Genomic DNA, 24910 nt, shown 5'->3' with positions numbered 1-24910 from the left:
TTTACTGCAAGAGATAATGACTAAAACCAAGGGGAAAAAAGCAGTAGCTAACTGCATTTAAAAATAGAAAGTTATTTATACGTGTGGCACAGTTAAAGCCTGTTGTGCTATCTGAATTTAGCAAGCAGACCTGGGATTCAGCGTTAGCACTGCTAATGACTGGAGGCATTATTGATGTAGAGAACTAATTACCCGTGTGATGAAGTTGCCGGCTGGAGGTTTTTGACTGCTTCATCACTGTGTCACCTCCTACAGGTTAATTCACAGGGCAGCACAGGTAAAAACCTCCAGGTGGAGGTCCTGCTCTCCTTCATCCAGTCACAGAGTCGTAATGACAGCAGTAACTAATAGCAAGATGAATATTTTCCTGAATTATTGATCGAGTAGAGCTGTATCAGTGATTGTAGAAGTAATGATTGTATCATTTTAGAACAGAACTAAAGTCTGCAGCACTTCACAGTCGCTGCATGGAAAATGCATCCATGGAGATTTTAAGCAGAAAACCAAAAAGAGTAACAGCTCTTCTCACCTGAAGGATAACCCACAGATATTAATAGAAAAGAAAAAAGAGAGTGGCAGGATTCTTGGGTTAGCAGGCAGGACGGGGACTGCAGGGGCTTCAATGTCTGATTTAAAGTTTGATCTACATAAAATTCTTTCATGGCATTTGTTCTCAGATGTCTCAGTGCACACATTAGAAGTCAGAACATAAACAGCTTGTTTAATTAGATGATAAACTATTTCACTCAAAATTTATAGGGAAAAATACCATTAGGAAAGCAGTTTAATAAGGAAAAGAATGAGTACCAATGTGTTCTATTTTTTATTTTGTTCTACCATCGATGAAGTAGAATATAAATTTCTGATATATGGGGCAGAAGATTTATAAAATTCATCTGAACATTATTAGTATATAGAAATGTTTTCGGGGGTTTTTTTCTGTTTTTAATTGTGGCATAGCTGGAAAACCTCTTGAGACTAGCAAAGCTAACACTGCCTTTGTTCTTTACTTAAAGCTAGAGCTGTGTTGTAAATAGTCTGTATTTTTCATCCGAGCTTAATATGCTGTAGTGTAACAGGATGCATTAAGTGTTCTCTAACAACTGCAGAACTCATCAAGCAAATGGAAAGATTAGCCCTGAAATCAAGCTTCAAACTTTCATTTTCTCACAATCAATAGACAAGTAATGCATGCTGGATTTATAATGATATGAGATTGACTGCTTAAATCCTTTTTAAAGTTCAAAGCTGGAAACAGATTGTGTCTACAAGCAATCCACAGCAGAGTTTCTAAGTAGAGGCTTGTGATAAATAAGTGAAATTGGGTTTGACTGAAATGGCCCATCAGTCCCATATGGGTTTAGCAGGAAGATTTCAGGCTCAAAAAGACAGAGGTTTGGAGAAGCATCAAGCATTGGTTTCACAGCACCTGAGATTGCTTTGTGGAGTCTGCTGGGAGACGTAAAGACAAGAGGCTCATTAAAAATGAGTATAGCACCAGGGAGAATGATTGAGCTTCAAGTACACTTGTGTTTTTTAGTTTGAAGAGTTTAAAGGTGAAGATACATTTTAAAAGCTCAACTGGCAGATGAGAAGAATGCTGTCAGGTTTCTCAAAGAAATCCCTTTATATAGAGATAAATAGCATGTTATAGTAGTTTTTTGACAAGATCAAGGGAGAAAAAAAAAGCAAACCCAAAAAATTACTCAGCTCAGAATGTCCTGATAGTAGGATGAAATAATAGTTAATCTCTCAGCTATCAAAATGGGATTTTGATAAAACAGGTTGTCTTCAGTCCTGCTATCTGATAGCTTCAGAGGCAGTATTTACTGCCTGTAAAAGCTGTGAAATCCGGGGGAGAAATTAGTTTTGGGGCTACCCTTGAGGATATTCTATCTGTATAGCAGTTCAGCTATGATATCTTAAAGTGTATGGTGGGCCCACTGTCTTCGAGATGGCTTTTGCCTAATCAAGACTTTGAACTGTTCTACACTGTTGTATTTATTTACTTCGGAAAAAAATTAGGCTGTGCTTTAAAACCAGAAAGTAGCTTCTTACTTGCTTTTTATTCAGATATAATCTGTGCTGTTAACAGATACAGTTGTTACACAGTAATTAAAGTACTATAAAATATCACAGGTTTTGATTAGTCTGCACGAACATAAGGGTTGTTTGTCAATGTGTGTCCATTTACCTAATGCTGGAAGACGAGGAATAAACAAAGCCACATTGACCTGGGAAGTAACACTTTGGTTTGGTTTGTTCAGTTGGAACAAGTGTCCTTTGGCTCAATCTGAATTGTAAATTTATGTGATAAATGTGTTGAAGCAACATAGTCCTTTTTTTCATAGTCTCATAGCATGAAATGCAGCTGATCACTGTTTGGTGGAAACTTGTGTGGCTCTTGGCACAGCCACAGACAAAAGAACAGTGGCTGCTCAGTGTGTTACTTATGTTTGCCTTCATTCATATCCATTCATTCCTGCCTATCCATTATAACATGGGGAAAAGCTTTGTGGGGGGAATTGAATAGCACAATTTCTAACGAAGAATGAAGGTGCTGGATTTTAGTAATTTTAAGAAAGAGATCTTGTTTTTTGAAGTTATTAAGAAGTGCCTTAGTGAAAAACAGGTTCCGCTGGGATCAGGAATTTAATGGCTTTGTGAGTGGAATGGCTGGCAGGCTGCTTGTGGAAAAGGTGTTTTGACTGTCTTTTATTAGGCTGTATTTCCCTGGAGCTCTAGGATGGATGTAGCATGAAAAGGTTTGTCTTCACGACAATCTGAAAATCTAATATGGTGTTTCCTGAGCAGATGTTAGAGAGAAATGGTCTGGTGTGGTATTATAATCACAGTCTTGACGATTGTATGTTTCTCAGGTTATACTGTGGTTTAAGTTGAGTGTTGGGATGAGCATACCCTGTGTTATGATAAATTTTGGCTGCAAGGCTCTTCCTCCCAGCTGGGATGGAAAAAGAGAGTAGATCTCCCCACCCTGTTTTTTCCTTCCTTCTGAATTGCATTTTATTTTGCTTCAGACATTCCATTATATATGATTTTTTTTTTGAATATCACCCGTGCAGTTCTGTATTGTTTTCCACTTGTACAGTTTTGTGGTACTTTCCAAATGCCTCCTCTTCTCTCCCCTTCCCTGGATGAATCTTTCTGAGACAGCTCTTCTGTGCTGTTTTAGTGAGTTACAAAGATGCTGGGATGCTTGGGTAAGGTGAAATAAAAAGGACTGAACAGTTTTGAGGATAATCAGTTAAAAAAGTGGAATTAATATGAAACTACTGAAAGTAGACAGCTGTCTTATTTTGTTGGAATTTGCTTATCTTCAACAGATCAGCACAACTGTTTACATCCCTCATAAATACTGTATTTAGAGATTACTGGTGAGTGGTTCTTGAGTTTACCCTTTGTTAGGGTAGCACTTCACCTAAGGAAACAACGTCAGATTTTGCCTTTAGGCCTTGGTAGCTCTGTAGGAGCAAATGAGACCAGGAAAGAATGAAATAAAATTAGTAATGTCTTACTGTGTTTAGATATTTCTCTTTCATTGCGTCTGCACATGTTTGGGCATATTTTGGTGATAGACCTCTCCTCAGTATACTGAAAGGAGAAGTGAAGATAAAATTGCAATAAAATCTAAATGAGAAAAGGTTAGAGGCATTCTACATAATAATTAAATTAATAGGGGCAGCATCTGTTGCCAGTCTAAGAAGTCACAAAAGATGCTGAGTGGAAGAGAGATCCCTGTGGTACGTGCTTTGTCCCTCAGCTGACAGGAGGGTGAAGTGCTGCAGAGTGCTGCTGCTTCAGAGTCGCAGCTGGGAGGGGCAGTGTGGTCCAGGGGCTGCACTGAAAATTGCCCTTCTTCCTTTTCTTCCCTAGAAAAGAGTACAGAGACATCGTTGTGGGTTTTACTGACGATTTCCAAAACAGAGGTGTCATTTCAAATCCTTTAAGAAGTGCTTCATGGTGTCAAATGAAAGTATGCCTAATTATTACCTTCTGTATATGTGAATTCACTTTGTGCATCCCACCCTCCTGATTGTGTTCCTTGCTAGTCTCCATTTCAAGTAAATGGGAAAAAAATTTCTCCCATATCTCTGTTCCATAGCATCTGCTTTCTTTGCCAGCCAGGATTGACTGAATGCTTTTACATGTTTAATAGAGGGGTTCTGTGCACTCCTGGGTGGTAGATATAAAAATAAATTAAATAAATCCTATAGTATAAACTATATGAAATAGGTGTGCAGTTGCATTTTTGTTTTTCTCAGTAGGCTTATTCCACTGCCAGAATATAGCTTGAATTTTTAATTCTGTTTTAAGTATGTGAAAGAGTTTCCTTTTGTTAGTTATTTGTAGGTCAAAGCTTTTTGCTGGAGTGTTTCAGGCTGTTTATACAAGAGATTTTTTGCATTTTGAAGCACATATTTGTCGTGTATTTGTGATAAACAAAATACAAAACATATGGGAAATCCGCCTTTTATTTATTAATTTTTATAGTGGTTTTGACCAGAGACCAGAGTTTCATCACATTTACTCTGCTCCAATAAAAATGTAAATCACCTGTCTCCCTTTTGCAACTGGTATGCCCAGTATGATCTTTTTAATAATGTGTGTACATCTGTAGGTTTAAAAGATGTTAAAAATTGGACTTTTAGTTGTTCTTGGAAAGTCTTTCCAAAGTACTTCTCACATGGAGCATTTTTGGTAAGGGTTTTTTAAGAAAGTTATCATTGCATGCATTTTTAAAGTCAATTCCCTAATCTAGATTTTGATTTAAGCAATAAAATAGTAATTTAAAAGGACAACAATACAAATAGCAATAAAAAAAGAAAACAAAAAAATACCACCAACCCCCTCCCCCCAACAGCCACGCAAATTTATCCATAGCAGTTATTCACACAATAAGTGTCTCTTACTATTAACTCATGTCAAACTGAAAGAATAGCTGTTAGTTTTAACACCCAGCATGATTTAACTAAAGCACAAAATCTGATGACTTCTGCAAATATGCTTGTTTTAATAGTACTTCTCAAAACAGGGTCTCCATAATACATTTCTACATAATCCTGCTCTCTCTTTATGGGATTGAACACTCAAATATTTCTCTTGGTAGGTGTCCTAACTAATGACAACTGCACCAGGGCTATAATTTGTGTATGTGAGCATGTATCTGCACTTGCCCCTATAACTCATGCCATACATTAAGAAAAGCTATCACCAATATTCGAACACCCTGTCATTAAATAATGCCAGAAATAAGTTTGCTCATAGAATATTAATGTGCACCCATTTTCCCATGGGCCTCATAAATATTCACTGATATAAAAATGACACAAATACATGGAATGTGTTTGCTTACACAAGATGGATGATTTTTATTTTAAGAGCCTTTATTAATTGTCTTGCTTTGGTGAGTTGTTTCTTTTTCTGTTTCGGTAGCTCAAAGGAGTTTAAATGCACATTCTGAGAGGAAGCTTTTTTCAGGGCTTTTCAGTAAAGTCCAGGAACCCATATTTTGAATTATTCTCAGTATCTATTAGGAAAATGTAATTGTTGAAAACCATTTTATTTGCCTAAGCATGGGCAGCTTTCTGGGGGAAATTAGAACTGACAAATACGCTTTCCATAAAATTCAACTTTGCTACATTATCCTGTGTCACCAAAACTGAAACATTTTGGCAACATTTGTGTTGACTCAGTTTCTGTCAGGTAAGTGGAGGGAGAACAGAGAGAACTTAAAACGTTTTGTGAACCTGTGACAAGGTTCTTAAGAGTCTTAAATAACAGCTTTAAGTGTTTATCTGAATTTTGTTTTTTTGGATGCTTTCATATCGTCACCTGTGATACTGCTGGAATTGTGTCCATAAATTTGGAATTATCTAGCATTATTGTACACCTTCTCCACAAGTCTTAGCAGAGTTTTATATAATTTTTGTCTGTTTTTCTCCCTTAGGGATAGAATTAATGTCAGACTTTCTTAGTTCCTAAATACATACTTTTACCTCATGATCTTTGCTCTGGCTCATGAGATTTTTCCAGACAATTCTTATATTGTCTCTGCCTTTTTCAAAACCCATTCTGAGCACAGCCACAATCAGAAAAGGTTTCTAATTGTAAAGTCTGTTTCCTTTTGCTCTTCTCTCTCACTCCTATGCATATGTAGACTTGACAGAAGGTAGATACTGCTTTAAATGAGATCAGCTTTATGCAGCACATGGATTTTCAGGCTCCCTGACCAGTAATATAGATTACAGAATTATTTTAGAGCTCTGAACATTGCCTTTGGTAGGAAAAAAAATAAACCTTGGCATATTTTGAGAGAAAATAAATGTTCGGTTTTAAAACAGACTACCCACTGTTGCAAGCTCACTTGTAAAGCCTGGATAAGAATTTTTGGTGCATGTATGTCACTGCAGCTACATGGCATCTCTGTGTGTCCTTTGGAGGCACACAGAGAAGAGTTTATTTTACTGGCTATCTCTGAGCTAGCATGTCTGGAAAGCCCTTTCAACATGTAATACTGTAACATCTTTGAAAGGGCAGGTAGAGCTTTTTTTTGCTGAAAATCTACACACAAAGTAGAATCCAGCAGACCACTATGCTCAGTTTCTAATAAGTTCTTTAAACCATCCATTTACCTAGCTGAAGTTAGTTTACATGAACCTTCATTGGCTCAACTATTTATTGATTTCAGAAAAGCAAATGGTTTTGAACTAGGCAATTTCTGACATCACCCCATCTATAGAAAAAATTATACCGCAGACCAGACCTGTGGTACAGGTTTACAGGTAGAAGTTCAGGTTTTTTTATGTTAAAAATTGTACATTTATTCCCACTGTTGCTTTCTCTGTTAGTGAGTTTATAATTGAGAATGGCTTATTTTCCTCTTTATGACTCCTTGTCTTATCCCAGAGGAGAAATTGGTTATTCTTGGACGGGATGGTTTGTCAGCTTAGAGGCACAGGACCCCATTTTGCTAGTGCTGTGTTTCTCAGATCACTTTCTATTGTCATGAGAGTGTCTAGATAGGATGATTGTCCTGAGCAGTAACCCTTGAGGATAACTGACTCATTCACAACCTTAACAACTGTAGTTTGTCATGATTTTTCAGTTATTTCAGTTCTCATTTGCCTTTTTATGTTGTCCTGGTGATGCGCTTGGTCCATTGCTCTTGGGTGCAGGCATGTTCATGAGGACAGGAGGGAATGCAGTTGGCTGAGGAGTGCTGTGTGCTGGTTTGGGCAGGGGCTTCTTCTTGTAGACAGAAAGGGAAGATAAATGACCTAATAATAGGTTAATCTTTCCCTGCAATATCCAAAGCTTCTGATAGGAAATGTGATCTAGGCATCCCAGCTTTCAGATCAGATATCAGCATTTTAATTTTTATTTCAAAGTATAGCTACGTTGCACTTAATCAACATAACCCCATTTCCAGTATGAAACCAAAAATAACAGAGACAACAGAATTCAGAATACTTTTTAAATGAGATAAAGGAGAATACTAGGAAAAGGGGGGATTCAGTAAACTTATCTTCTGGGTGCACGTATTCTGCAACAGAATTTATGGTACTATGGCAGATCAGAAGCCACAGGACTTTGCTGCAAAGAAAAAATTGATTTTACCCCAAAGCAGGGCCATTGCATCAGTTCTGGTATGTACTTATGTTCTCTTCTTGTGCTAGCACTGACACTCATAAGAATTATACTAATTTTAGCACTTGTACACTTGGCAGCAAATTTTTGATGGAAAGTACATATTGATCTGAGATTTCTGAAGTATATCAAATCAACAGAAATAAAGCAGTTCCCAGCTGGCTTAATTTGAGATCTTTTCCTATGTTACTTTTTGTCACTTAAAGGATTTGCAGTATCCTACTGTTTGCTGAGGTATTCTTTGAGAATGCTTCCTAACAGATGTCAAGAGTCTGTAAAACACAAAATATTTGAATAAAGATTTATTCAAACTTAGGAAAAATATAGTGCATTCTTTATCCCTTTTACTTTAATTGGTTGCTTTCATCTTAAATTATATTCCTTGTTTAAGCTCATAAAATTTTCAAGATCCGAAGTAATTTAACCAGCTAAAATTGAACCATTCAGAAAGGACTACATTTAGACAATGGCATAGTTATATTGAACTGGGTTCATGATGGTTAAATGGATAATTGCAGTTGAAAGAACCATAGGCTGTAATAGACTGTGTTGCATCTTGTGCATTTGTCAATTCAGTTCCTCTTGGGAATCCAAAAATATCTGTAAAATGCAGCACAAGCCAAAGAATCTTAATGGGATATGTATCTTCTGTTTTACTTATAAATATTTTAGTCATCATAGAGTTCATCCTTTAAAATACAGTTTGGCCATCCAAACTGTGATGTCAGTATAACAGGCAGGGAAATTGCTTTGCTTGATTAAACTGTGTAACAGCCAATATGTATTTTGATTATTATTATCAATTCTAGTAGCAAAAACTGAGAAGATTTCTCAAGTGAGCTAGTGAATTATAAACTGTGGCCTGTCTTGGCAGTGGCTCATGTTTCAAAACAGCTCAATGATGAGAGACATTAAAGACCTGATAATTGCTCAGATTTTACCAGTCCTTGTTGATACCATGGGTCCATTTCAAGAGCTGGAAACCTTGTACAGTAAGAGAAGCATGACTAGAAAACAGACAAAGCAGTGCAGTTGCAGCCAGCAGGACTTCAGCAGAGGCTACTGTAGGTGTTTCTCAAAAGTTAATGACCCATTTCTAAGGAACTTGTAGTATCAAATGTCAGTTGTCAAATGTAAGAGGCAGAGCTTCCAGGAGTTGGTTGTAAGTCACTAGGATCTTTGATGGCTCTTAATTTACAGTAATTGTTTTTTTGGCTGATTTGGCTTAGCTGGTTTTTTGTTGTTTGTTTTCTTCCACTAAGATGTTCTGTTTTACAAGCTTGCCTTTACTTCTAGCACCTATTTATGCCATGTATGCTATTTTAATCTGCAAAGGACTTCACAAAAACTCATGGCTGTGCAAAGCCTTTATTAGTATTCATCTTTATCCTCAGTGTCTCACTGTGGAAAGAAACATGGCTTGACATCTGTGCTATGAAAGGTCTAATGCATGCTGGTCAGTTCTCTGGGTAGGTGACTGTACAGCTTGATTACACCTAATGATACTTGTGAACTTCTTTTATTAGGTGGGGGTGGAAGGCACTTAGGAATCGAAGAAGTTCAGAAGTTTCTTTAAAACTCTTCCTGTAGCAGGCATGAAGACTTGATAAAGTTATAGTAATTGCAATACAACAAAGGATGTAAATGGCAAAGATGGAAAAAGAAATACTGAGAGTGTGATTTAGCAATTGACTTGCAAGAGAAATGAAGAAGAGCAAGCAGTGAGAAAGGATCCTGTGTTGAGAGGCAAATGGTCTTGACAAATAGAAATGTCATTCTATTTATCCACATTTCTGACATCTTCCTAATTCATGAGAATGGTAGAAAGCTTTATTAACCATCTGTAATCACAAATCTTGCCTTTTCCCCATTATTGCATATTTTGCAGTGCTTGGCTGGGCTTCTGGATTTGAGGAAAAAAACACTTTATACTATTTTGTCCTCTTATCACTAGAGATATGTTTGATGTAATAAAGTGTGGGAGCTATTGCATATATTCGTTGGTCCTGGTTTGAATTGTAAACCCTGATTCATGCCAACTTCCATTTGGGTATATATTTTTTGCCAAACTTGACTATAGACTGCACAACTTGGTGTTTAAGTTTATGTCTTATTATCATTAGCAGTACTTTGGCAAGGAAACTACTTTTCTTTTTTATTTTCATAAAAATAAACGAATATATCTGTTAAAGTTGATGCTCAACTTGTATGTCTGAAACTTAGCTTGTGGTATATTTTATGAAGTTTGAAGTAATATATATGCAAGTAATTCAAGTACTAGAAAAAATGTGTAAATGACTGCCTAAATTTCTAAGCCTTCCCTCTGGAAATGTTGCAGATGTTATTTAATATACTCTATAAAAAAATCTCATGTATTTCTGAATTTTTTTGACTTCAGGAGAGAGAGTTTATATCTCTTGTTAACATTGAGGCAAAATGTTGGAATGTGGAGTTGTGAGTTTTTTAATGGGTTTTCTGTTCCCATTGGATTATCTAATTTAATCTTTTGCACTTAAATTTGTACAGAAAAAAGCAGTTTCCAGACGCACCAATTTCCCTCATACACTTAGATGTGTTGGAGACTTTCTATAGAAAGATATTTTAGAACAGAGTCTAGTTCTAGTACAGGATAACCTGTATTGGAGGGCAGGGCAAACATGGTATGTCTGTAATGGCCAATGTAATATTCTCATGATAAAGAGAAGAAAAAAATTAAATTTCTCAGTGATTGCATATAAAAAATTCCTGCTGAAGATTATATGCTTGCAAAGTTCTTGCTATGAATCTCAAATATACACTTGGACTAATTATTAAGAAGGCTGGGCTTTAGTTGGGTGGTATATGTCAGGTGTAATGGAATTTTGTCTTCTACTTTTTAATAAGTGTTATGGTTTTAAGCCCTGGGAAGAAATTAATTCCATCCTAGTGAAAATGGGACAATATGGTATTCTGTAATGCCATTAATAGTGCTCTAGGAAAAATTCAGATTTTAAAAGTAATTTTTAAGCTAGATTTTGTCTGTTTCCTGTTTTAATACGACTTGGCAAGGCTAGGCCTACTGTGCCTTTGGACAGATAGCAAAGATGATGAATAGCCCTAAAGTTTAGTTTTGTTTGAACAGCTGGAGAATTTCCTTTAATATGGACAGAAATATCTCTGACTAGAGTGATATTTATTTTCCAAAATAGGAAAGATGTCATTCTTCACTGGAGTGAAACATCAAATAAAACAGAATTTTGTAACCCTGTGTTAGTCTCCTGTTAGATGATAACTGTATAAAAAACCTGAAGTTTCCTCTATACCACAGTAAAAAAAGTAAAGCTTTTCCATTTTCTTGTGGATAATGTTAAACTCCATTCTTCTATATTTGGGACATAATTTTTTTCCCTACCTCACCTTGAGGGAGTGTGATCTTTTATACCCTGTTACTGATTTCTAATTTACTTAGAAGAGAGTGAGAAAAAAAGAGGAAATAATACTGTTTTCTTTCAGAGGTTGTGAGACTGAGCATAGATTGACATTTTGAGGTAGATGTGCTGTGTTGTGCCAGAGGCACTGATCCCACAAAAAGTCATGCTGGTACCTGTTCACAGTGCAGCACACATGGGAGCTCCCGGGTTTTCCCTTACTTGGAAACCAAGATACAGGAATGAAAGCTGGTGTTCCCACCCTTAGAGTTTTCTTCTAAAGTGTAGGGCCTTGGCATGGAGTATTTTTTTTTTCCTGAAGAAGGTTAATCCTGCAGTCTTTTAATATTCTGATTTTTACTGCTATTACTTTGCTATTTTGCTTTTGATACCTTGTGATTGGATCATAAGAGAAAATTTGTCTGCATTTCTAAATTTGCTCTTTTTTACCCTTAGCATTTTGTTTTCATGAGAAGAAATTTTATGCCCTCTCAGAAAGTGACGATTAGTAAATAGAAATAATTTATATTAAAAGATCTTTAAAAATGACACAGCCTGCATTGAGTGAAGTTGCAGTTGTTAATTGGAGATTCATAATCTGTTACCTGCCTGCCTTAATTTTTACCTTTGTGTTTCTTTAACAGGGTGCTGCACTTTTGATGAGCCTCTGAGTTCCTGTGGCTACAGCCAGTCGGATGATGATGATCTCAACTGGGATCAGGTGAATGCGCCGGTGAAGCCGTCCTCGGGTCAAGGGATGCCATCGGGTTCGTCTCTATTTTGCTTTTTTTCTCTTCAATTATGTGTTTGTCCAGTGTTTATTAGCAGTGCTGTTCTTAAAATGCTGCTTAGTCTGAGTCTGGTTAAGTGGAATACTCAGATTTTCCAGGTGATTTCTGTGAGGGATATTTTGCAAGTCAAAGGTTTGGCTTTGTTGTGTGGGGAGTATAAAGGTTTGAAAGAAGAAATAGAAACTTGGTGTTGTTGGGGAAGGCCAAAAGAAAACAGAAGGGTGACATGAAAATGAATCTCAAGTAGTACTAGAAACATGCAGACAGGATTTAGTAAGAGAGAAAAGGAAGACCGACTTAGGTATTTTCATTGAAAGATATAATAATCAAAATATCTTATAAAAAGATCGAGAGAGAAGAAGAGGTGAGTGAAAAAGCAAAGGTATCCCAAAACAAAGATCTCAATATTATGCTCACTGATTTTAAAAGATAGTTGTGATACTCTTATTTAATGTATTTTTTGCACTGCATGGAGTTGGACCTTGTTCTGTAGCAGCCACCTGTGCATTCTGCTGAACTACAAACTCACTCTAGTAATAAGAGTCATTGCCTTAGTACTTCACCCACAGAAATATATAAAACTTGCCCACTGGTTTTAAACTGTTCACTAGCCTAAAATTAACCAGGTGTTCTTTTCTGTAGTTTTTAGCTAGGCATGTTAAGACTTCCCCCCATATACTGATCTCCATTTCACGGGATATGATTGCCTGCAGCCCAGCTCAGCATCTGCTTTGGCTTTTGTAGACTGAGCCTCAAGTGGCTATTTTCACCTTTTTGCAAAACCAAAAGACCACTAGATAAAATCACTGGTTGTAGCATTGGGGAATTTCTTCTGAATTAGTCTCATAACTCAGTATAAATATATCCATAACACTTAAAAGCATTGCAGAGTGAATGTCCCAGTATTTCACATCCTTTTCAATGAGGTCTTTAAAGGACCCATAATGTAATTATTTTATATAAATGTGTTTATATAAAATCTTTTCCAAAGTTGTTGTTCTCAAGAAAGTGTTCCTCCCTCATTTTTGAGTAAGGGAGTTAGGAAATAGACAAGTGAATCTTCAGAAGTGACAGTATAAACAAAACCTGAACATAGGCCCTCATCCTTAGTGTAGCAATAAATGTGCTGATGTATGATATGCACAATCAGCCTTAGATATCATTCACTTGTAAAAAAAAGGCTTTCAGTGTTCTTCACTCTAGATTTTCCAGTGTCACCCTGAGTTGTGGATGACATCTTATCTAAGGTTCATGGCTGAAGTACCTTTTACACTTTGTATCCTCTGGCAAATGCAGGACTCCCAAATTCAAGATAGATGTTCAGTTTATCTAAGTTCTGGCATTTGGATCATCATGCTAGATTGAGTTCATCAACCTAGATAAAGGATGTTCTTTCAAATTCCTTTTTAAACTGGCTTTCACCCAGTGGTCTTGGCATATACTGCTAAACATTTTCTGAACTATTTCATTAGTGCTTGATACTGTTGCTCAAGTTGGAGACAACAGACATAGTTTATCAGCCGTCTTGGCTCGTGGTACAAGATATGCATTCTTTTTTTCAGTCACACCACTGGAATTCTCTTCCTATTCCAAATTTCATTCATTACTCTCCTCACTTGGATTTGTGAAAGCAATTGCTGGCACGTGATGTTCAGTCTTCTTGGAAGATAAAAGAGATTTGAATCTGTGTTCTATTCTCTGATGACCACAGGCTTGAAGATTTTTTTGGGTTTTTTTCTCAGTAGCAGGATTCTAGACTAGGGACTGGCATGTTTATAGAAGGAAAATGATATTTGTCATTTTATTTATCAGATGTCATACAACTTGTTTCTTATTTGTCTTCTTTCTTTTTTATCAGAAGTCTGAAATAATGTTCTGATGATCTAATAAAAATCTATAATTTGGTAACAAATTCTGTTTACAGTTTAGGGAGTTTTATTTCTGTCCATACAGGAAGAGAAATATTCTTTTGGAGCATTGGGTCAGAAGATGAACGAGTTAGTCTGAGGAGGGTTGAGGATATTGGTGCCTTAAAAGGTCAAAAACCCCTTTGAGAGGGAAAGAAATGCTCATTTTATTGCAAATGAAAAGCGCTGTGTCTAACGGCACGATTTAGTCAAGTGGTATCTAATTTTTCCTCATAATTTCATCTAGACAGTTTCTTCTTGTTCTTGTTCAAATCATCATCTTAATGATTTTAATTAGTTTTCAGTTAGCCTTAGCCAGAGGGTTATGTGATACACTTAAAAAATGATTTCAAGTAGTTTGTCAGCAGTTTCTGAGCTACATATTTAGGAAGAAATAACTTCAGATGATAATGAATAGAGCATCTTAAATTAATGGTTTGTGAGGAATTCTTGGCTTGAAAGCAAAATGCTTTATGCAACAATGTTGTAATACTAGACTGAAACAAGAACTCTCAGTTCTGTACTCCCTTGTCAGAAGAAAAAATTAATGCACATAACATTCCTAATTTCAGGCAGCATACTCCAGTGAGTGAGCTGATGTCGATATATAATTTTTTTATAATTTCGTGGCAGTCAGGGGGAAGCACACAAGTTACGGGGTTTGATTTCTTTTAATCCACATGAGAGTGCTGAGAGCATAGCTGCACTTCAGATAGATAAATACTTTGGCTTGATATGTTATTTCAGTGGGACAGAGAAATGTCGTCTAATATTTATGCATATGTGTGCACACTTTAATGTACACACAGTTTACATGTTTTTGAATATTTGAGATCTTGTTTTAGATGAAAACTACTAAACTGTATCAAAGGTAATAATGAAAAAATCCCAAGAGTGTTTCTTACAGTGGGCTTCAACCTCTCCTGGATTGTTGCAGTAGCACAGAAAAGAAGATACTGCTACAGTTAGTAGGGTGCTAGTGTTCTCATTTCTTTGACAAATATGAGCGTGGCTTTTAATGAGTCAGTATTAATCTGAAATTGTGACCAAAAAAGTAAGGAGATGTATGAATTTCTGTATATATTTGAATGAATTAAATGCATGTTGTTAATCCACTGCTCTTTTGTTTTAAGTGTCCTGTGAATCAGACAGAGTAAATGCTGTTTGGAAGAGCAGCTCTTCCCATTTCTCAGTCTGTCTTCTCCTTGTCTTTCTGTTCCAAGAATGTGTGCTTAAAATAGTGTTCACAGCTGTAATTACAGAAACACTTAGTCATTATTAATGCCATCTCACATTATCCTATGGAACAGTTTCAGCAGTTTGATATTAATGTGTTTATGTAATACAGATTTACAATTACAGCTAACTGTGAGCCCTCTAGTTGTAGCCCAATAAAAATGTCTTCAGAAGAATATGCCCAAACAGTAGATTACTCTCTTGGCAAGTTGTGAGCTGCAGGAGTGGCCTCTGTGAGAAGAGGTCAGGGAATGCCCCATGTTGGACACATGTGGGCACAGCTACTGGACCTACCACTGGGCACAGCTGAGCTCCTGGTGCACCTCTGGGATAGAATGCTTAGGAAAGGGTGGAAGCCACTGGGCAGCAGCTGTCAGAGGGAGAAGTGAGAGTATGTGAGAGAAACAGCCCTGCAGACACCCTGAAGTGCCGAAGGAGGAGGTGCTCCAGGCAGTGGAGCTGAGATTCCCCTGCAGCCCATGGTGAGGCAGCTGTGCCCCTGCAGCCCACGGGGGTCTGCAGTGGAGCAGAGATGCACCTGCAGCCTGTGCGTGACCCACACCAAGAAAAGGTGGGGATTTCCTGAATGAAGCTGCAGCCCATGCAGAGGAGCCCACACAGGGGCAAATTTTATCACAGGACCTGTGGGGTCCCTGGAGCAGAATGTTCCTGAAGGACTGTGTCCCATGGAAAGAGGTGGTTTGGGGGTTTTTTTGTGATGCTTGAGTACGTTGTTAGTTCAGATACTGCTACAGTAAGTCATCATTGACAGTGATGCTATTAGAGTTTTACTGTGAGGAATAGAAATACTGTCAGGAGTCTTCTGTGATTTGTCATTTACTGGATATAGTTTCTGTTTTGTGTCCATGTATTTTTTTATGAAGCACTGTGTTCAGTTGTGTAGAATCTTTCTATGGTGTGTCCCAGTTCCAGCTGATTTCTAAAGGACAGTAGTATCATTTTTATTTGATGCAGTGGTTGGTTTGATATCTCTGAGGGGATGTCACTGCATTTGCAACAAGTCACTGGCATCAGCTTTTAATTAATTTTAAAACAGTTCAAACCTAAATATAAACCAAATCTTCAGAGGCTGCCATTCACTGTGTTGAAAAGATGCTTCCTGTAATGAAGCTTTCTGTGTTTAATACAGTGCTGGTCAAAGCCAGGATGAGAATTCTGCTTGTGCTATTTGAGGTGATAACATATGATTTTCATGACTATATGTGATATTTTGAATGGCCTACTATGCTTATTTGTATTCTGAATATGTACTGTTGCTTAATGCCTATTCAGTGTCTGCAGAAAATGCTTATAATGCCTATATTATTGTTTAAAATGGCCTTTTGATACCTAGTAACCAGACATGCAGAGCTAGCAGATATTCTATAAACAAGGCAGTGATTCAGAGGAGTATTTATTATTATGGAATGTGAAGTAGTTGTGTGAAAAATGTACATTGTTGTTTAATTGTGCATAGAAGAGTTGTGATCCATTTTAAAAGACAGATAAAGTGATCAGTCTGCAAGCGTGAGTTCAAGCCAACTGCAATGTTTTATCATGTAAAATTATCGTTCTTTGATATTGTACTTTATCATTAAGCACATTTTAGCACTGCATTGCATTCTTGTTGTATATTAGCAGGGATAGTTCTGTTTGCATTCACATTGAAAAAAATGAAATACATTTCTTACTCAGTCCCATTTCCTCCATATTACTTTAAATAACTGCATTTTTAATTCATTTGAATGCTATCTAGGCATAATATAAAGTATTATCAAGGTGTGGGAGTTGCAGCTTGCTCACTGTGTTAAAGTTAAATTTTTTCATAGAATTTTCTAGACCTGGAACAGCAGCATGTTATTTCATTGCACACCCAGGTAATAGCTGCATCCATTAAGGACATGCCTTTTGGCAAGCAGCTCCAGCTTCCAATTAACTGTGCAAGTTAACACCAGTTGCTGCTAATACAGAGCAACGTGGAGGTCACACAGAGCAAACCACCTGAGCAGGGAGCCAGGGCAGCTCTGTGCTGCCATGGCTACCGTGCCAGCACTGGAGGGGTTGGCTTCTTTAAAAACTCACCTAAAGACTTACTGAGTGGTGTGCTTAACAGGTCTGCTCAACAACAGGAAAGATGCCACCAGCCATGTCTGAGGTATTGCTTTTTGTATGGATCATTTTTGTAACTTCTGACCTGACTTACAGATTTCAGCACCTGGCACAAATTCTGGGTTTCAAATATTGAGCATCTATCATTCTTGCAAGGGGAAGTATATTAATCAGCATCAAAATCCCTCTTTCTGAATCACTGATGGACAATGTTCCTAGGTTGCTTAGTAGGTGAAGTAGACAAATTATTAAAGTGTATTTTGCCTGCATGCCTAAGCTTTCATAAAATTAGTGCTAGTGTTATACTTCACCCTGTGTTGTATATATTTTCATATATGGCTATTAGTTTGCACATTTTAGAGCAAATGATTTTGAATATGAACAGTATGATTTATGAAGTAATAATGCCTAACGTAGATGACTGATTTGCACATTTTCATTTGAAGTAACATGCTTTCTGTAGTGTTCATATCTGTAACTTCAGGACAGCACTTTTCTTGTTTTGTTATGCATTCTGTCAGCCATCTCATATTTGAGTGCAAAATTGCAGAACATACTCCAAGTCACGGAAGTAAGTGGGAGACACTATATTAAAAGCACCAGTAGCTGATAAAGATTTGTTCAAGATGTTTGACTGAAATAGGATGATATAATAAATTATAGCATTTTTAATGTTTGAGGAACTCTCCTCTTTTGTAGAAGACAGAAACTACATGAAAGATCTGGGAAGTCACTTCTTGTTAAACCAGAGTATTCTCAAAGCAACCTGGAAGATAAAGTTGACTGCTGAGGGTAATTCTGAGTAGCACCATGTAGTGCCACAGAGTGCTGAGCAAGCCCTCAAACCTAATTAATTTACCTTGCTGTGATTACATGTTTCCTGCTGAGGTTATATCTAACATCTGCTATCATATATGCTGAGAAGCAGCTAACGTAATAAGCTACACACTGGAGCTGGGTTTGAAATAGATTTCTTGACAGTAAAAACTTTTGAGATAAGAAAGTTCTTTTTTGTTACACATCAGAAACCCAGTCTCCCTCCCTGTCTTCCACCCATAGTGCCAGACACTATCCTGCTGGTTAAGTGCATCAGAATCTAGTTTTAGATTTCCCTGCTAAATTTGAAATAGAAGTACTCTGAATAACTGGGGTTTTGTTTGTGTGTTTGTTTTTCCTTCCTGGACTCCTCATGATGAGTTCATTCAGATGAAGTAGGAGTATTCCAGCAGGAGAGAGGAAGTTAAAGTAAGAGAATCCCAACAGGAGAGAGACTAAGTGCTCATGTTGTAAAGCCTGTGAAAACATACTTTTTTAGAGTACCTTGGGGTGGGGTGAACTGGCATTTTTGAAATGGAATATTGTCTGGAAAAGAAGAATGAGGTTACTTCTGGTAAGGGTTCTTGGTTCAAAAAAGAACCATGGAGAATTCTCTTTCCTGGGGATATGCCCAAGACATGCAGATGAACCTCAGGACACTTTAATCTCGGTAGTTTGAGGCTGTGCTAATATAAACCAAATAGCACATGCTTCAGTCTAGGGCTCCCTAGGGACTATGTGCTGAGGGCATGTTACTGCACTCTGCCATGGTGTCTTGCTGAAACCACTGCAGTTTCTGCTCCAGTTTTAGCAGACTTGGATAAAGTACCAGTACAATTTTTGTTCTTGTTTGCCTGGCTGTTTTCTTCTGTTGAGGAATGAAGATACTTTACCAGTTTGAGCAAAGCTGTGGTCAGTAAAAAGCCCATGAATAAACGACAAGTCTGAAGATGCTCCTGTAGGAGCTGTACTCACTGCATTGCAAGATCAAGAGAAAGCAGAATAATCAGAATAGTCCTAAATAAGCTTTTTCTTGTTTAGTAATTAATCTACTGGAAAAAAAGCCTCTTAATTTCTTGCAGTCTTCAGGGCTTTTCTTTCAGTCTCATGCTTATCCCATTAGATTTCTTCTCATCCATCCTGCCCTTTAGAAACTAATAAAGAGTGGATCAAAACCTTTCTTTGCATCTGCAGGCTTTAAAGTGTGGAACGTGACTGCCTCCGTTTCAGGGCCTAAGTCAGTTGTTATCTGAGTTAGTAGTTTATCTTTTAAAACAGTTCTTCTATATGACAAGATCATAGGCATAGTGAAAATGCCAGTGAGCTGGAGACTCCATGATTCCTCTTTAGGACAGTAAATTACAGTTACAAATTTTTAGGGAATATTTTTTAAGGTTTTTTTTTCAGAAATGTAAGAGGAATTTCGTGTTTCAATTAGATTTATGGGAGATTTTTCGTACCCTTTGGCAGCACTTAATTTGTTGGCAAGCATTGAGACTGATAGTGTGTTGTTATCAGGTCTGGTTGTGACTAATAGGACGGGCCAAAAGGTCACTGATTGAGGCAGAGGTTGTTAAATGCTGCATGTGGCTTCAAGTGCTCCCAGATGTCTACACTTCTGCTCCCAAGTTGAGGAAATTCATGTGGGTGTTTGTCATGTGGGAAATGTGGCAGCAGAGATTGGTTAGTGCAGAATGTATGGATTGGTTTTTATTTTATATGTAAGTCTTCTGCTATCTGAAGCTATTTGATTTCCTAGAATTTCAGACAAAGTCTTAATCCTTTATAGTCATTTGCAGAATGCAAGAGCCAGGGAAGAAGCAATTACATGAACTTCATGAACTGAATTAAAGAGCTCAGTACTTTTTTTCTCAGTGTTAAAGCAATATACTTATTTCCCTCACCACCTGACATAATGTTTTTTCTATCTTGAAGTCACATTTCCAATCAACTGCTTTTCAGTAGCAAAAAGAAAAAAAAAAGCTGTCTGGACCTCATTGAAAATGTAATGATGTACACAGTCATTTAATGAGAAAGCAGGTGCAGGTAATTATCCAAGTCATAATGTTGCAGCAGCTAATAACATCAAATATTTGTGATAATTGCAAGCAATTGATCACAGTTCTGTGCTTCTCATGTGTAACAGATTTTAAAAACTCTTCTCAATACACATGTATTCGTGTTAGAACATGGAAGCCACAGATGTACTTTTCTCACCAGTAGATCTATGTACTGAGATTTTGCATTAAGTTCAAACATGTCTGTTTAAATTTTTACCATTTCGCTTTTCCCCATGACTTAGAGGGGAGGAACATCCTTCTGCCAAATTTGATTTCCTGATTCCCCCATACTCTTACAGGTTTTTCCTGTTCTAGATGTCACAGTCAACTCTTGTGTCATTCTGGTTTCTGCTGGAGCACCGTGTGAGTCCCAGTGTCCTGCAGGGGGGCTCTCCCAGTGCCTGATGCATGTGCAGCTCAGGTGTTGTTCTTCCCAGCATGGCTCTCTCCTGCAGTTACACAAGAAATAGATCAAAGACACAGTAACAATGGGATGATCCTTAATGTATTCCCTTACTTATATATTGAGAGCTACAAAAGAAAGGAAGGGAATAGAAATTTGCTAGGGGCAAATTTCTTTTATGCCAGGCCTGTGTGATAAGACCACTGCTCAAAGGAGTTCAGAGATGCTTCTTTCTGAAGCTTTTTTACATTCATAGCTTAAAGGTGCAAGGAAATGATGAGAACCTAAGTTGGTCAATAGCCCTCTTTCTGCATGTGGGCTGTTGTAGAAATGAATCTGTAGAAGAGAAATTTACCTTTGTCAGGCATTTCAGAAGGCTCTGGGAGGAAAATAGAAAGTGAAGAGAGGCAGGTCCCTGGTCCAGTCTTTTATGTGTAAAGTATTTTAGCAGTTTTTAGTTAGTAGGAATCAGAGGCAATTACTGTTTGAGTGGCAGCACATACACAGTGGTTCTCACACCTTAGGAAAGGGCTGATTAAAAGGGTGGTGTCATGATTTCTTACAGGTGGTGTCCCAAGAAGAAACTAAAAGAGAGGACAGGCTTTCAGAGGAGGATTCTGGGCTTGTCTGTATCCCAGATAAGGAAGGGTGCTTCTGTAGGAGCTAGTAGGGGACCTGAGGGATGGGATATAAAACTTGATGCTTTTCTTGGCTTTTCCTTATGAGGTTTCCTTATTAAGCAGCTGCACATTAAATGAAACACCTTTGGAAGATACAGGATGATAATTGATGAGGGTCCTGTTCTGGGGAGATCAGCTGGATATTGTGTACCTGCTCTAGAGCTAGTGCCTCTGGGAACTGATTAGTCTAAAAAGCATCAGGCAGGACAAGGTGAAGATGTTACCCATGTTTTGGAATCTCATTGTGTAGCAGCTATAGAAACGATTATGTGTCAGAAACAAGGAAATTGTCATACTCTGGATTAGACTTGATCAGCAACAGCATCAGGTTCCCTTCATAAGAGTACAATGTGCTATGCAAAATTTAAGGCAGCCCATGGCTTCTAGTTTTACAGTGGAATAAATGGATATACCATGTATAAAAAGATGTGTTACATCTTTCAGCAATCACATTTAGGTGTTACGTGTGCTATGGTGGTCTTGCCATGTTTAATTTTAGTGTGAGGCACATTTGTGAAGGCAGAAAGTTGTTTGGAAGCAATTTCAATTCAGGCATTTTACCTACTTGGCTGGCAAAATGGAAGCAGCTTTATGTGTGCATGGCAGATTTTTTTCACTGCTTTTTAGTATAGCAGTAATAACAATTGTATAATGAGTAAGAATTTAATTATTATTTTAGGTACAGCAACGAAAAGCTATATTTTGCCAGGATATATTGTAGTGCCTCTTGAATTTAAATTATCTATGTTTTAGTGTGTCTACATCCAGTTATATGTTTAAGTTAAAATAAAGCATTTAAACAGGTAATTTTAACTTCTGTGCTAGTCTGTAAAGAAGCAAAGTTAAATAAAAAAAAATAAAAAACAAAAGCCATTAGAATGTGCACCTTGGATAGATAAAGTCAATTAATAGTATTTCTACATGTAAAAACCAGATTTATATTAGGTGTAGTCTTCGCCACTACACAGGACCAGCAGGATATCAGTATTTCTCTAAAGGTACACATCTATGTTAATTAACTTGGTCCAGTCTCCCCTGCAGTTTCATCATTCTTATCTCCTCTTCAAGCCTGAATGTATTGAAAATGTCTCCAACTCTGAGCTGACATTCTCTATAGTATTATGGCTCAGACTAAATGCATCCCTTTCTACCAAGTTATTCTCCCTTAGAGATATGGTGGAGGTCAGCTTTGCTAAACTGCAGTGATGTTCTAACTCAATAGCAAATGGGTCATAAAGAAATTGCCATAAAAATGTTTTACTCCTGGAATCTGAAATCTACAATTGTTATGAGATACTGAAAGATATTTAGCAAAGCACATGTGAAATTATCCTGACAGAAATAAAAAGTTTTGTGGGTTTGTTTCCAATTAATGAATTTGCCTTTAAAGTTCCTTAGAAGAGCTCCTCTGAGATCTCTATTAAAGCTACTAACACTGCTTTGCCACCTGTAATATGGAAATAAAAATTTGTAATGCGGTGATGCTGCTATTTATCTTTTGTATTTGTCAAATAAAGCCTATGCTATGTGATATAGCATAAAGAATATAGAAAATCCTTTGGTATAATCTCAGCTTGCCTAATGTCTTTCACTGGTGAATCTTCTTCATGTTGAAAAGAAAAGCATCTGAAAACATGTAACCTGAGGCCACTATTTTGTGTCTTAATAGGTAGTCTGCTTTATTGATGGTGTGAAAAGCAAATTTATTTTGCCTTTTAAGAATCTTCCAATATTGTTCTAAGGCTGAAGCTAACAGAAGCTCTAATTTTTGTACTAGGGTTGTCAAGTGAGCCAAAACACTTACTCAGTTTTATTACTTTGAGATTCTGGAGTTTTGTTACTTCAGGATTCTTTCCTTGTTCTGTTCTGTACAGTTCATGTGCCATTCTCCCTTCCTGGAAGAATATATTTATTTACAAGAACTTTATTCTCTCATCCTTCTGTTTTAATCTCAGTGTGTGCATGAGATTTCTGTGTTCAGAAAGTCTTCAGAGTGCCTCTCTAAATTGTGCCGAATCCTCTAGCCAGACACAGACTTTACATTTTGCATCAGCTGTCATGTTTGTTTATTGTGTGCCAAATTTCTCTCTTTGCCACCTCTAACTCTCGGTGCTTTTTCTAAGCATAGTTATTTTTCACGGATTCATTTCCTAGCAAAAGCTTTGTTGGTGTACTGCATTTAAACATATCAGTGATGCAGAGTCTAGGGAAGCACAGACTGCTAAATTCCCTAAAGGATTCTGGGATATCTTTTTACCTAATAGTTCCCTGAGCTTTGCTTTGCTTTGCCTATTAAAATGTGCTCCTTTATGTTCTTCCTCATTTGAAGAAAATTTGATGGAACACTTGAAGATAGATCTAGAAAAGCACACACATTAATATTTATGGCTGTGTGTGTTTCAACTCCAGAAGGGCTGACTAGCAACTGGATATAACCATGTTGATTTTCAATACATCTGCTGAGCCACAGGATATTCTGAGCAAGGTGCTTGCCTTTACTTTGAAACTAACACATGAAGAGATTCGGTTTCACTTGGCTTCTGCATGCACAGGTGCATTACTTATATTCAAGATAAGTGGAATTAGCCTGCTTTTTTCCAAGGCATTCCTCAATACTTCAGTACCTAATGTGAAACTTCATACCACCTGTCCCTTCCATGTAAAGATGAAACTGTGAAAAAGCGTGTCTTTAGAAACTGATAAAAGTTTTCTGCCATTTTTTGGTTGCTAATTAAGTGCAAATAGCAGGTAGCACCAAGTTTTGCCCTCATTTGATATTCTTTGTCTGCAGTTCTATAGTTGGTAGTACATGACACGTTAATTATAGCATGGTAATTAAAAATTTAGTTACTCTTTTCCTTTGTTCAGTACATTCTTTGTTATGGCGTCAAAAAGTATTTTGCCTTGAATATTCTTATAGTCTTTTACAAGAGATGTATGTCATCACTGGAAATGGAATTTCTAAGTCAATTTTACTTCTTTTTAATAGAAATGTTTTATTGTAATAATACCACACTTTCTTATGGAAGCCATGAGGACAGCGTCCTTAAAATCTAGACAAGATATTAATTGTTAGTAACGACTAAAGAAACCAACATTGTGTCCAATGTGGCCTTAAGCAGAATTCCAGTTAATCATGTCCATTAGTGCCACAGGCTTCACCTGAATCTTATTTTCTTATGCTAGGCTAGATATATCCAAATGCTCACAACTAAATTGTGCTGCACTGTACTTTGGGAGTATAAGTTCGTAATTCTAAATAATGATGAACTTTTATGCAGAGTACATGATAAAATAATTTTTCTGTCTCATTCTTTCCTCTCCTGCTCTCTTACTGCTCATTGCTCTGTCTTCACATCCTTTTTCAGGAACAACAAATGTGAAGGAATAGAATGTAAGAGAATAGTGATAGTACAGAAGGCAATCTCACCCCTGAGGAATTGCAGCTGTGCTAATCACCAAAGATTAGCAACAGGCCTGCCCTTAACAGGCCACAGCTGTGTCCAATAAGCATGAGTGCTATAAAAGAGTGGGCTTAGGTAGGTGAGAAGGGAGCTGGAGTTTCTTGGCTGTGCTGTGAGGAAGAAGGAATCAGTGCTGTGAGGTGATACCCAGGAGAAATCACCAAGGAGGTATGGAACTTTTGGGGTAAGATGCCAGCAAACAAAGGTAGAGTAGCTTCTGCTGTATAGTTTTGTTACCTTAATTTGGGGGGTTATAGTTAAAACTCTTTTATGTTACAGAAATATAGTTTTACTTTGCAATTCCATGTAGTTTGTATTTTTACTTTGCGTCTCAAATGAGAATGTGTTTCTGATTTTGTTTAAGTTCTT

At 37.2% G+C, this 24910-nt stretch overlaps 1 protein-coding gene across 6 annotated transcripts in view; it reads left to right on the top strand.

Annotated features, from left to right (window-relative positions):
- The window catches only part of PTPRM (protein tyrosine phosphatase receptor type M), a 442321-nt gene that overhangs the window by 88209 nt on the left and 329202 nt on the right, over window positions 1–24910 (top strand). For all 6 annotated transcript variants that reach the window (XM_059467174.1, XM_059467165.1, XM_059467156.1 and 3 more), the window contains exon 2: window positions 11720–11842. In XM_059467174.1, coding sequence (XP_059323157.1) covers window positions 11720–11842 — 123 coding nt within the window. The remainder of the gene's footprint in view (window positions 1–11719; window positions 11843–24910) is intronic.

This window comes from Ammospiza nelsoni, chromosome 1, assembly GCF_027579445.1.
Source record: "Ammospiza nelsoni isolate bAmmNel1 chromosome 1, bAmmNel1.pri, whole genome shotgun sequence".
Taxonomy (NCBI): domain Eukaryota; kingdom Metazoa; phylum Chordata; class Aves; order Passeriformes; family Passerellidae; genus Ammospiza; species Ammospiza nelsoni.
This window is presented reverse-complemented; position numbering and strand designations above follow the sequence as displayed.